At 55.7% G+C, this 13,290-nt stretch overlaps 1 protein-coding gene across 6 annotated transcripts; it reads left to right on the top strand.

The window, feature by feature from the left end:
* The first annotated feature begins 223 nt into the window (after positions 1-223).
* Positions 224-12,653, top strand: MFSD2A (MFSD2 lysolipid transporter A, lysophospholipid). Of its 6 annotated transcripts, none has more exons than XM_014828616.3 (14): positions 224-472; positions 1,945-2,076; positions 3,524-3,648; positions 7,731-7,854; positions 7,988-8,066; positions 8,421-8,578; positions 9,039-9,129; positions 9,248-9,369; positions 9,576-9,659; positions 10,238-10,321; positions 10,415-10,527; positions 10,956-11,099; positions 11,189-11,365; positions 12,191-12,653. In XM_014828616.3, the coding sequence occupies exons 1-14, from the start codon at positions 380-382 to the stop codon at positions 12,252-12,254; spliced, it is 1,590 nt and encodes a 529-aa protein (XP_014684102.1). In that variant the 5' UTR covers positions 224-379; the 3' UTR covers positions 12,255-12,653. The 6 variants fall into 6 exon arrangements, with proteins under 6 accessions (XP_014684102.1, XP_014684103.1, XP_014684105.1 ...); XM_014828617.3 differs by having other exon boundaries at positions 226-472; positions 1,948-2,076; XM_014828619.3 differs by having other exon boundaries at positions 233-466; positions 1,948-2,076.
* Positions 12,654-13,290: the final 637 nt, after the last annotated feature.

The raw sequence follows: 13,290 nt of genomic DNA, 5'->3' as shown, positions 1-13,290 counted from the left end.
TTTCTCCCCGGGTTGCGAGGAGCACGCGCAGGCGGATGCCGGTTCCGCGAAACTGGTGAACGTGGCTCAGTGGCACTGAGCGGACAGGCGTGTTGGGCAGGAGGGAGGGCCAGCGGGCGAGGGGATTGGCTGGAGGCGGGAGCAGCCGGGCTCGGGATTGGCCGGATCGGAGAGGGCAGGGCGAACCTTTAAGAGGCGCGAGGGGGCGTGCAGGAGTGTGTTCCTCTCTGGCCTGCCTGCCGGGTTTATTAGTACGCGGCGACCGTGGCGGCGGCGGCGGCAGCAGCTACTGCTACGACGGGATCCCGGACGGAGCGGCGGCCCGCGGAGCAGAGTTGTATTCCGGGGTCCCGATCGCAGGCGGCGTGGCCCACGGGTCATGGCCAAAGGAGAGGGCGCCGAGAGCGGCTCCGCGGCGGGGCTGCTGCCCGCGGGCATTATACAAGCGGGTGAACGTCCGGCCCAGGTGAAGGTGAGGGCCTGGCACCCCGAGTGGAGGGCAAGGGGTAGGGGGCAGGCTGAGATGGGGGCGTCGAGGGATAAGCCTGGTTCTGGGACGGCTTGGACTACCCGGGGACAGGCGGCTCCAGGGAGCGGAGAGGGTCCAGGGGTTCCCTTGGGGGCAGGGGGTGATGGAGAAGGGTTGGAGGCGCCGGCCGCCCCCTTTTGTCCATCCCCACTCGGCACCTCTGCGGCCCCGCCGGCAGCTCCACGTGGTGCCGGGCTCTGCCTAGCCGGGTTCCGTTCTTGTGTGTCGAGCGGCTTAGGTTTGCCGCCCTAGACTAAGCCAGAGAGACGCCAGAAATCTGGGAAAACCCCCTTGGTTCCCCAACTCTCACCTTCTCCCCACCCCCACATGCCTACGCTTGAGCCTCAATTCTACAGTGCGGGCCGCTCAAGTTCATTCATAAGAACAAGGGCTCTGCTCTTAAAGGAGCCGCGTTCCTGAGGCGTTCGCGTGAGTGTGGGTGTCGGCGCTCCAGCGCGCGGTGCTTTGCGCGTCTTGCGGTGCTTCGCGCCTTTTGACCTTTGGCCCTATCCCCAGCTCTCTGGACGTAATGAAGGACCGAATGAAATCAGGCGACCCAAGGGAGAGATCTCAGGCAATAGATATCTGCCAGGGAAGTGACTGCCTTTTCCTTTTAATTTCATTAACTGACCCTTGGAAGGAGCTGGGGTGAGCAATTACGCTGCTACCATGCATGAGTAATCTCTACTCTCCCTGGGCAACCTCAGCCTCCCTAATGCCCCACCCAGAGAGAGCCCAGCCCTGCACTTAGAGGACTTTCCTCCCCACTCTAAGGTCCCCTAGGAGCTGAGGGAGGGAGGGCAGGGAGAAGGAGGGTAGGACAGCTCCTGGGTTTGCCTGAAGCTCTGGCCGCCTGCAGAGGCCGGGGACGCCCTGGGACAGATGGAGGGAACAGCTGTCCCTGCAGCCAGCTGGGCTTGGCCCCTACAGCTCTCGAGAGCCCTCAGGTTCAGAGGCAGGTGGGTCCTGGCCTCTGAACCTGAACCAGGGTGGGACTGGAGCTGGGCTTAGGCAGCTCTTGGGAGCAAGAGGATTTTCATGTTGTGGCAGCTGGTGCCAGGGCGGGACAGGTCCCGCAGCTGGAGCATGCTCTCCCTCCAACTTGGAAAGAAGTATGGCTTGAGGCCTTGGGGGGAGTTTTTAGGGATAGCAAGCTGACATTTCCTCAGAATCAGGGTGGAGGGGCAGCCTTCTAGGGGCATCTTCCTCAGTATGTATTCCCCTTTTCCAGATTCCTAAGAACACAGAATGCCTTTCCTTTCTTGTGGGAGATGGGATCTCCCTGGGTAGGAACAGGGCAAGGCAGATTTGTTCCTCCTGGCAGAGTTGGCTGGAGGGATGATCCTGCCTGTGGAACCACCTACGATGGAGGCTAGGATCTTAGGCCTCTTTTCATCCTTTCCTCTTCTTCCCAGAAGGAACCGAAGAAGAAACAACAGTTGTCCGTTTGCAGCAAGCTTTGCTATGCAGTTGGAGGGGCCCCCTACCAGGTGACAGGCTGTGCCCTGGGGTTCTTCCTGCAGATCTACCTGTTGGATGTGGCTCAGGTGAGTAGGCTGAGCCCGCCAGGGCTCTTCTAGCATCCCGAGGTGGGAAAGACTGGAGATTCCCTGGTGGGTTCATTCAGTTCTCTCCGTCTGTGAAAAGGCGCTGGGAATCTCTACTTTTCTGCTTCTCAGAGTCACAGTTTGAAAAGTATCCAGAAGGAGAGTCTATCTGCCCCAGGAATCTTAGCTGGCAAGGTCAGGCAACTCCTGCTTGCCTGGCAAGAGCAACAGAGCCTGGAGGGTAGGCGGTAGTGTGAGGGAGAATGGAGCCCGCTGGTGACGCACTATTCTTGGAAGAAAGTGGCACACCATGTTCCCGGCTGGACAGTAGTCAGCTGGCTTGCCTCAGAGCTTGGTGGATGTTGGCAGGCTTGTGGACGAGGTGCATCCGAACTTCACCTGAGGAGCAGAGGCATGTCAGTGGGCACAGGGGCCCTCAAGTGCTGGCCTAAGTTAGAGTGCCCCAATACACAGGGTCTTTGACTGGGAGGGTTACTTGGGGTGCCTCAGGGTGTCTCGCTGCTTTGAGAGATCTTGGCCAGCAGCCTGGCATCCTGAGAATTCACCTTGTCTGGGTGGGAGAGTGCGAGGCTGAACAGCTCTGGCTCTCAGGGGTCATGCACTGGCCACTTTTCTATGTAGCATCTGATTTTGCAAGCAAGGCCTCTTAGTTGTATCCATTTATAGGTGGAGAACAGAGACCCAGAAAGGATAAATGACTTCATTCAGCTAGTTTTTGAGCAACTCCCATGGGCTGGGCCCTGATCATGGTGCAAATATGAGGAACCTGCAGTCAGTGTAAAACTGTGCTGTCATGGGTGTTTGGGTTGGGCAAGTCAGATAGAGGAGACTGCAGTGAGAGAGACGCTGCTAGCTTCCCAGCTTCCTGCAGCAATAACAATAGTAAGATGGATAGGAAGAGTCCAGAGAAGCTGCCTATTTAGGCCTAGAAGATTTGGGGGGAGAGGGATAGCTTGAGCAGGTAGTGACAGGCCACTTTTTAAAAGTATCTATAGGTTCCTTTTTCCACATCAGAGATAAAGCTTGACCCTGTAAGATGGGGATCATAACTTCCATTATACAGATGGGGAAAATGAGGCCCCCTGTGGTCACCCAGCAAATCCTAAGTCTGATACCAGGTGGTTGGGGGCTCAGGGCTGTGAGAGGGAGGCAAGGAAATGGTTCTGGATTCATTCTAATTGATGGAATGGAGGGGAGGATATAAGGGGACAGAGCTGGGAAAGTTTCTAAGGAGGCACACAGTGCTACTGCTGTCACAGAACTGTTATTGTCGTTATTAACATGACAAGTGAAGTTGCTTAAGGCCTGGGTGGGAGCAGCCCAGGGCCTGGCTGAGGCGGGGAGGGAACCCCTGCTTTTGCCTACCTTTGAAGGTCGAGGTGGGTGGAAGGATGAAGGCTTGTCTTTTGGCTCTTCCCCATTCCAGGTGGACCCTTTCTCTGCCTCCATCATCCTATTTGTGGGCCGGGCTTGGGATGCCATCACAGATCCCCTGGTGGGTTTCTTCATTAGCAAGTCTTCGTGGACCCGCCTGGGCCGCCTCATGCCCTGGTGAGTAGAGGAGGCTCCATCGAAGTGGCAGAAGGCAGGGCTTCCAAAACGTCTACCCTTAAGGGTCCCTCATCTGCTTGTCACAGGCTGGGGGATGAGGAGAAGGAATGATGCTAAAACCTGGATGTCAAAACCCCAGCTGAGGCCTCAGCTGCCCCAAGCGTGGGCACTGGGACACCCTGCCAGTTCATTCCCAGACTGCGCATATTTCTAGATGGGGCAGCTTTCCCTAGCCCAGGCCCTTTTGCTCCCTAAGGTCCATTCCCTTCAGTGAAGCTGGAATTCTAGCTTCTCCCACTGAGTGCCTTCCCATCGTGGCAGAGGTAGTCCGCATAGTGGTTGAGAGGTTATACTCTGGAGCCAGCCTGCATCCGTTTGAATCTCAGCTTCACCACTTACAGCTGTGCAACCTTGGGCGAGTCACTTAACATCTCTAAGCCTCAAATTTCTTTATCTGCAAAATGGGGATAATAATTAGGCCTGCCTCAGAGGGTTGTGGTAAGGATTAAATGTTTTTTTATATGTAGAGTACTTAGAACTGTGCCTGGCACGCACTGAGTGATATATAATTTGGCACCCTTCAGAGTGGCTCCTGGTAGGGCAAGGATGGAAGGTGATGCCAAGAGTGGAATAGCAGGGACCACAACCTCTGGCCCCTTGGATAAGGCAAACTTTTTCTTCAGTACAAAGCGAACACTACCCAGCCTCAGGCTCTGGGGCAAAATGGGAGGAGGTGGTGCCAGATCAGACAGTAAAGGGAGGCACACAGGACAGGCTGACAGGCCGGGGCTCTGGTTCCCTCCAGGACATCCTGCTTGGTGAGGGGGGGACATACCCCTTTCATCTCCAGCCCATCCAGGCTCAAGTGGGCGCCTTCCTGCCCCAGGGGCGCCCATACCTGGTCTCCGGCCTTCAAGGCCTTCAAAGCTCTTCCCACAGCCCCCGCCCCCCCTGCAAGCTTCCTTTCTCACGATGCCCTCCCTCCCATTCGAGTCCCGAATCCCGCATCCCGCCAGCCCCTGGCTAGGGCCCAGATTGGAGCCTTTGATCCTGGCTTCAGTGAGGAAGAGAGGCAAGGCAACCTGCTTTACCTGGGCAGGCTGCTCAGGCTGGTGATCCCAGAGAGCCAGCCCATGAGGTACTCGCCTCCCTGGTAACCAGTGGGAGGCGGGACTCTGCTGCCACATCTCCTCATGAGGCCCAGCCAATGGGAGGCAGCTGCTCTGGCCAGCCCAGGGCGGCAGCAGCCAGGGTTACTCCCAGTTACATTCGTCTGGGAGAGGATGGAGTGTTTGAGTATTTGACGAAGGCTGACGAGGAGCCCTTGTTCTACGGGCATTCGGGAGGGGTGGAGGAGGGCAGGGAGGGAGAGCAGAGGAGGCCCTGTCTGTGGGAGGTAGGATCTGAGGGCCTCTCGCTGAGCAGGTGTGGCAGCTGGCTTGGTGACGTTGGTGAGGGCCCTTCAGGCCGGTTTCTGAATTAGCAGGATGTCTGTGTACGTGTCCTCACCTGTCTGGGTGGTGACTCCTGGTGATGCCTCTTGAGTGGTATGCCCACCCCTATGTCTGAGTGCACGCTGGATCCCTCATGAACTGAGGCTTTGCCATGTAGTGTATGTGACATCCTTCCTGTCCACACCACCATTGGGACCCAGGCCCTGCCTCAGGCCTGGGATCCAGCACCCCTACTCCTTTCAGGGTAGGAAGAGGCTGGGCCCTGTGGGGTTCATGAGCCCTGTGGACCACTTTTCTGCTGGGCCTCAGCCCAGCCCCTGCCCTCAACCAGCATTTAAATGCCCCCTTCGGACCAGGAAGACTTTGACAGACACTTTCCCTGGAGTTCCCAAGGCTGCCCCGTGAGAGGTAGGGCATCGGCAGGCTCACGCCGGAGACTGAGATGCAGCAGGGCTGGGCCTGAGCTCGGATTCCCAGCCCAGTGCTCTCCGCAGTCCCTGGCTGTGGGCCTGTGCCCTCCGGCTGAGCTTTCCTGGTGTGATCATCACAGCAGACACTTACCGTGCCCCAAGCAGTATCCCACGTTTTAATATCAACTTACTTAAGTCTTATGAAAACTACTTCAACCCTATGAAATAGAACCAAAGTGCTTTCACTGGCCTGTAAGACTCGACCTGAGCTGGTACCCCATTTCCTCTTCAACTTCATCTAATTCCATCTCCCATGCTTGCTCCACTCCAGCCCCAATGGCCTCCTTGCCCTCCCTCAGAACTGCCAGGCACATCTCCCGCTTGAGGACCTTTGCAATGACTTTCCCTTGCCTGGCATACTCTTGCCTCAGATGTCTGCAAGGCCCACTCCCTCCTGTCATTCAAGTCTTGGCAGAGATGTCACTTTCTCGATGAGGGCTACCCTGTCCACTCGGTTGTGAATTGCACCCCCATACTCCTAATCCCCGTTAGCCCGAGTCAACGTGTGTGCCTGTCCTCCTCTATTTCATATGTGGGATGCTGCCAGAGCATGGCTTGATGAGCAGTATTCGGGTCCGTACCCAGGATCCAAACTGGCAGACCCTAGGCCATCAAAACAGAGCACAAACTTAATCACTACACCAGAAGGCCAGCCCCTATAAATTTTTTTTAAATTTTTTTTGGGGGGGAAGATTAGCCCTGAGCTAACATCCACTGCCAATCCTCCTCTTTGTGCTGAGGAAGACGCCCTGAGCTAATATCCGTGCCCATCTTCCTCTACTTTATGTGGGACGCCTGCCACAGCATGGCTTGCCAAGCAGTGCGTAGGTCCACACCCGGGATCCGAACCAGCCAACCCTGGGCCACAAAAGCAGAATGTGCGAACTTACCCACTATGCTACCGGGCTGGCCCCCCCCCCCCAATAAATTTTTTTCATTGTTGTAAAATATTCATAACATAAAGTTTACCATTTTAACCATTTTTAAATGTACAATTCAGTGGCCTTAAGTACATTCACATTGTTGTACAACCATCACCACCGTCCATCTCCTGAACTTTTTCCTCTTCCCAAACCGAAACTCTAAACCCATTAAACAATAACTCCCCATCCTCCCTCCCCCCAGCCTCTGGCACCGCCCTTCTACATTCTGTCTCTCCATTTAACTACTCTAGGTGCCTCACGTAAGTGGGATCATACGATATTTGTCCTTTTGAGACTGGCTTATTTCACTTAGCATAATGTCTTCAAGGTTCATCTGTGTTGTGGCATGTGTCAGAATTTCATTCCTTCTTAAGGCTGAATAGTATATATAACTTTTTAATTGTGTTTACTTTTTTGTTTGCCAACTAGAATGTGAGTTCCACCAGGGCAGTGACCTGGCTGCTTGTTCACTGGTGCATTCTAAGTAAATAGAACAGCGCTCGGCACTGACTTGGCACTTGAGTATTTCTTGAGTAAATGTTGAGTGGGAGGTCAGTGCTATTACTATTCTTGTTTTGCAGAGGAGAAAATGAGCCTCAGAGAAGTTAAGTAACTTGCCCAAGACTAAGTTATTTATAGTTCTTGGTAGAGTTAGTATTGGATCCCTGAAGCATGGCTCCAAAGACTGTTTAACCACTGCTCTCTGCTGCCTTTCTATACTCATGCCACGAAGTTAGTCCATCCTGAGGTCTAACCACTTGTGATAGTGTGGGACTCACAAGTGAGGGGCAGACAGTTGCCCCCGGTATAGTTATTTCACTAGGCCCCCCCAGAAGGAAACCCTTCGCCTGGAGTTGGCCTCCCCTACCCCTGTGTGTGCACGCATGTGAGAACACCAGCATTGGGGGTCGCTCCTTCTCCCTGCCTCCCTGCCCCACCACCTGCCGTCTTGGCCTCCATTCTCAGCCACCCCATCCCATGGGAAGCCCCTGCCTCTGGAGTCCTCTCCCTTGGGGAGACATAGGTGAGACTCAGGATCTGACCTCATGCTCAGGATCTCAGTCCGGGGGCCCTGTCTTGGCTATCAGCCTCTTCCCAGAGACCCTGGGGTGGGTGGATTTGGGGGAAGAATTTCCTTCTTGGCAGGCACCTTCTGGGGCTACAGAGCAATCCAGGCTGGGCCCAGATCCTGGGGTTTTGGCATCCAGCCCCCACTGAGAGCTCGCCTTCCTCAGGATCATCTTCTCCACGCCCCTGGCCGTCGTTGCCTACTTCCTCATCTGGTTCGTGCCTGACTTCCCACAGGGCCAGAGCCTGTGGTACCTGCTTTTCTATTGCCTCTTTGAGACACTGGTCACAGTGAGTGTGGGCACCTCCCCTGGGTGTCTGGGGGCAGGGGTGAGGGCAGTCCCTGGGGCCTCCAGGGTTGGTGGCCGAAGCCACATCTGTCTGTCCATTGTCTGACTGGCCGAGGGCCTCTCTTCCATGCCAGTGTTTCCACGTTCCCTACTCAGCTCTCACCATGTTCATCAGCACAGAACAGAGTGAGCGGGATTCTGCCACTGCATATCGTAAGTCTCTCCCCAGCCCACTGATTCTACCCACCAGGGCCCCTGGGCCGACTGTTCCCTGACCCTCCTGGCACATTTCTTCCCTTGCTGGAAGCGAGTGTGAGACCATCTTAAAAATGACTCAATCCCCTTATTGCTCTGGTGAGACCACAGGGGTACGGGGACTAGCCAGAGGTCACACAGAGCAAGGCCATGAATTTAGGCCAAGGTGCCATCCGCTCGACCACCTTATACCCACCCTGAGCTTCTGCCATCACCTGGGGCTAAGAGCTGGACTTCTCTCCACTGTGCCTTCTTCCCCTGGGGCCCACAAGTCACAAGGCTCCTCCAAAGGACCTCCCTTTCACTGCTCAGGGATGACTGTGGAGGTGCTGGGCACAGTGCTGGGAACAGCGATCCAGGGGCAAATCGTGGGCCAAGCGGATACACCTTGTCTCCAGGACCGCAACATTTCTGCAGTGGCCTTGGAAGGTGCCAATCGCACACACAGCACCACCTCACTCAGAGAAACGGTGAGGCCCCTGGCAGGGCGGAGATTTGGGGAGATAAGGGACAATGGGGTGGTTTGCAGTCATCCTCAAAATAGTCGTAATAGCTAGTGTTCATTACATGTCCAGTATTTGATATACAAGCTGTTAATGTGCCCACTTTGCAGATAAGGAAACTGAAGCATCGAGCAGCTAAACAATTTTCCCAGGGTCACAGAGCCCATGAGTTACAGAAACTGGATTTGGGGAGATTTGAACTGTGGTCTCTCCAACTCCATGGCCTGGCTTCTTAACATTTTGTTCCTCTGGACTTTGCCCAGCCTTAGGAAGCAGCAGCCAGCCCAGGATGATTTTCCCAGTTCGCAGATGGAGACAGTGAGGCCCCCGGAGAAGGGACTGGTCCGAGGTCATTGAGCGGAGCTACTGGGAGATGGGAAGAGATCAGACTGACTGTCTCTCTATGTCACCTTTACCCCCTTTCTAGCAAAATGCATACCTGCTGGCAGCAGGGGTCATTGCCACCATCTATATCATCTGTGCTGTCATCCTGATCCTGGGCGTGCGGGAGCAAAGAGGTGAGGGGCCCTGGGGAGGGGTGCAAGCCCCACCACAGGGTGGCTTTGTCCCTCTGCCTGGGCCTCAGGCTTTGGGAGGGGCCTCCACTCCTTCCTCACTGTCCCTTCTGGCCCCCAGAACCCTATGAGACTCAGCAGGCTGAGCCGATGTCCTTCTTTCGGGGCCTCCGGCTGGTCATGAGCCACGGCCCGTACGTCAAGCTTATTGCCGGCTTCCTCTTCACCTCCCTGGCTTTCATGGTGAGTGGGGGAAGCCTGACATGCTCAGCCTGGCGGGTGGCGGGAGGGAGGCCAAGGACTCAGGTTGTGACAAAGCCTGAGGGATAGGTGGGTGGGGGTGGGTTAAACAGAGGTCCCTGGAGCACAGGGAATGTGTTGGGGAGGCTTAGCCCCAACATCACCTCTTTCCTTGCGTTTCCTTTTCCCTTCCTTGCCCCATCCCCCAGCTGGTGGAAGGGAACTTCGCCTTGTTTTGCACCTACACCCTGGGCTTCCGCAATGAATTCCAGAATCTGCTCCTGGCCATCATGGTGCGTGCGGGGCCCTGAGGGTGGGTAGGCAGCCTGGGCTGAAGTGGCATAGGCTGCGAGAAGGTTCTTTGGGTAGTCAGAGGATGTTTCCCAGGCTGGCCCAAGGTCATGAAAGGATGAGGGAGGCTTCTCAGAATATTTGGTTGGACCTGACCTACAACTGCTTAGGTAGGACTGTGAAAGAAAGAGTTTGGGTCCATCTTTCAAACCGTTATGTTGTGCACCTTAAACTAATACAATGTTATATGTCAATTGTACCTCAATAAAACTGGGAAAAAAAGAAAAGAACAAGTTGGGGGTTGGATGTTCAAGTAGAGAGCATAGCAAAAGCAGAGGTGTGGAGGCCAGGAACTTGGGGACTTTGTGCTCGGCTGTGCTCAGAGAGGCAGGGTACGAGACTGGCCCCAGCTCTTGGCTCCCCGGAGGGCGGTGAGAGTGCCTGTCAGCGTCCTCACTGCCCAGAAGATGTCATCTGGCTGCTCTCAGGCAGGGCTGGGAACACCTTTGGGGTCCTGAGAAGGGCAGGAGGGGTTCTGTGGCTCTGACCCCCTTCCCTCACCCACTTTGTCCATCCTCAGCTCTCGGCCACATTCACCATCCCCATCTGGCAATGGTTCCTAACCCGGTTTGGCAAAAAGACGGCTGTATACATTGGGATCTCTGTGAGTGGCCAAAGGGTAGGGCCTGGGCTGGTTGGGGTTGCTGGTGGGAGCCTCTCAGCTGACTCGTCTTCCTGCACCCATCCCCTCCCATAGTCAGCAGTGCCATTTCTCACCTTGGTGGCCCTCATGGAGCGTAACCTGATCATCACATACGTGGTAGCTGTGGCAGCTGGCATCAGTGTAGCAGCTGCCTTCTTACTACCCTGGCAAGTATATATAGGCCCACCTGGGTGTGTTCCCCAGCCCTCCACTCCCCCAGTTCTGAAGCTCTTTGGGGAGAATTCTGTGGAGGCTTCTCTTCCTATAGGCCATTCTGTGGGTCCAGGTTGGGGGTGGGGTGAGTCTCCCCTGGACAGTTATATAGGTTGTGAACTGTGCAAGAACACCTAATCAGGGTAGGAAATGGGGCTAAAATCTGGTCTGCATTCTACTTGCCACGCTGAGCACCTAGAGAGGGGCTACTTCATCTTGGAGGAAGGGGCCTTTTTTTCTTTTCACAAAAAGTTGCCATCTCCTCACTGAGCTTGTGCCTGTGGGGCTGCAGAGCGGCTGCAGACAGAGGCCCCATACAGGCTAGTGGGGGTCTGGGGTTGCCAGGTGGGTGGCTCCTCATGGCTGCCACCACTCTATACAGGTCCATGCTGCCCGACGTCATTGACGACTTCCACTTGAAGCAGCCCCACTCCCGTGGAACCGAGCCCATCTTCTTCTCCTTCTATGTCTTCTTCACCAAGTTCGCCTCCGGAGTCTCTCTGGGCATCTCCACCCTCAGTCTTGAGTGAGTGGGCTGGGGGTCTGGGCCAGTGCTGGGCACGGCGGGCCCCAGGCGCCCCATCCTCATACTCCCCTGCCCACTGGGTCCCACAGCTTTGCCGGCTACCAAACCCGTGGCTGCACCCAGCCGAGGCGCGTCAAGTTTACGCTGAAGATGCTGGTGACCATGACTCCCATAGTCCTCATCCTGCTGGGCCTGCTGCTCTTCAAACTGTACCCCATTGACGAGGAGAAGCGGCGACAGAACAAGAAAGCCCTGCAGGCTCTGCGGTGAGAGCCGGGAGGGCTGGAGAGGTGGAGGAGGGGCATAATCTGGTCTGTGCCCTCAATTTGGGCCTCCTGTGGCCAAGTCTGGACTTGCCTCCCATACATCTGTGCTTGCCGGCTCCTGCTTGGCCCCTTCCCATGGCTGATTCACAATCATGGCAGCTGACAGTTCTTGAACACGTAGCTGCATGCCAGGGGCAGGGCTGAGTGGTTTTACATTTATCCATTCAACAAATACTTATTGGAAGCCTACTATGTGCCAGGCATTGCTCTAGTGGATGAAACAAACAAACATCCTGCCTTCAGGGAGTGTGCATGCCTGATCTCCTGTAGTCCTTCAAGGAGCCCAGGTGTCAGAGATGCTACAATTCCCACTCTGCAGATCAAGAAACTGAGGCTTAAGCAGAAGGAAGTGACTGGCCCAGCTGATAAGGGGTAGAGGTGGGCTTTGAGCCCCGGGAGGGCGTTCTGACTCCAGAGCCTGCATTCTTCACAGCTCCCCTGGCGGGCAGGACCTCGGGTGTGGCCTGAGCCCTGCCTTTCAGGAGACAAGCTGGCAGGGTGGAGAGAGTCATGCCAGCCCATCAGCCAGCTCAGGCCAGAGCATCGTCCTGGGGCTTTTGGTGGCCCGTGAGGAGCAAGAGCAGTGAACAGACCCACTGGCAGTTTCCAGGTTGCAAGTGGGATTGAGCAAACTATGGCCTGTGGTTTAGACTTGCCTCAGAGCTGGCTAATATTGCAGGGCCAAGATCCCATGAGCAATGAAGCAGGTCGGGGCAGGGGAGGGGAAGGGTGCTTCCTTCAACCCGTCTCCTCTGGCTGTTGCAGGGAAGAGGCCAGCAGCTCGGGCTGCTCTGACACAGACTCTACAGAGCTGGCCAGCATCCTCTAGGGCCTGTGGTGTTGCCCGAAGCCTCCATGCACAGGGCCTGGATCACCAGGCCACAGGAATCCAGGCCTGCTGGCCCACTCACTGAACATCTGGTCTCCAGATGCCAGGAAGGGAGCCAAAGACTCGGGAATAAGCGGCCCAGGACACCTCCTGTGCCCACTGTGGGGCGAGCCATCCGTATAGCCGCCTGCCTCCCCTCTGCTCACCCATGGGGCCGAGCCCTGGGGCTGCTACTGTGAATATGCCAAGGACTGATCGGGCCTAGCCCGGAACACTAATGTAGAAACGTTTTATACAGAGACTAATTAATAACTTAATGACCGTGTACATAGCAATGTGTGTATGTATATGTCTGTGAGCTATTAATGTTATTAATTTTCATAAAAGCTGGAAAACAGAGCTGCCTGTTTCTGTCTTTATCCTCGGCCACTCGCCGAGCCCTTCTATGCCCAGATGCGGATAGTGAGAGGGAACACTGAGTTGCAGGTGCCCTGGGTGGGGAGAGTGCATCTTGAGGTGTGATAACAGCATCACCTAACTTATGAAACACCTCTCTGTACCAGGCACGGGGTGCAGGCGTCGTGGTCACTTTGCTGGTGTTCTCGCTTAATCTTTGAAACCATTTGGCTAAGTTCCGATGGTCTCTGTTTTAAAGATGAGGAAGCTGAGCTCTAGTGTAGAGAGGGCCTTGGCTCACATCTGGAATTCCATCCTGGCTCTGTGAGACTCCAGTACCTTCCCCACAACCCTCCGTTCCCCTGTGTCTGAGAATGACTGACTGACTGGCAGACGGTTGGTTGCTCCGCCCGGGCCCGCGCGCTGTGTTTCCCGCTCTGTGCATGCCTGAGCGCATGGCGCTGGCTGTGCCGGTGCAGTCTCCGTGTGACTGAGGCCCTGTGGGGTCCTAGAGACCTGCTTCTGCACAACTGTTAATGACAGTGTTGGAGAGTGAGAACAGACCTGGCTGGGTGTGTGTGTCTGTTGAGGAGGGGGTCTCACCATTGGTGTGTTGGTGAAAAACCACCTCTGGTGGGGA

This window comes from Equus asinus, chromosome 5 (genome assembly GCF_041296235.1).
Source record: "Equus asinus isolate D_3611 breed Donkey chromosome 5, EquAss-T2T_v2, whole genome shotgun sequence".
NCBI classification, from domain to species: domain Eukaryota; kingdom Metazoa; phylum Chordata; class Mammalia; order Perissodactyla; family Equidae; genus Equus; species Equus asinus.
Note: the sequence above shows the minus strand (reverse complement) of the source record. Positions and strands in the feature narration are given on the sequence as shown.

Bases quoted from the DNA above. Each gene is read 5' to 3' on its own strand.
- MFSD2A (XM_014828616.3), top strand. From the start codon at position 380: ATGGCCAAAGGAGAGGGCGCCGAGAGCGGCTCCGCGGCGGGGCTGCTG. The intron at 10,528-10,955 runs GCAAGTATATAT...CACTCTATACAG, and splicing joins GCTGCCTTCTTACTACCCTG to GTCCATGCTGCCCGACGTCA. The intron at 11,100-11,188 runs GTGAGTGGGCTG...TGGGTCCCACAG, and splicing joins ATCTCCACCCTCAGTCTTGA to CTTTGCCGGCTACCAAACCC.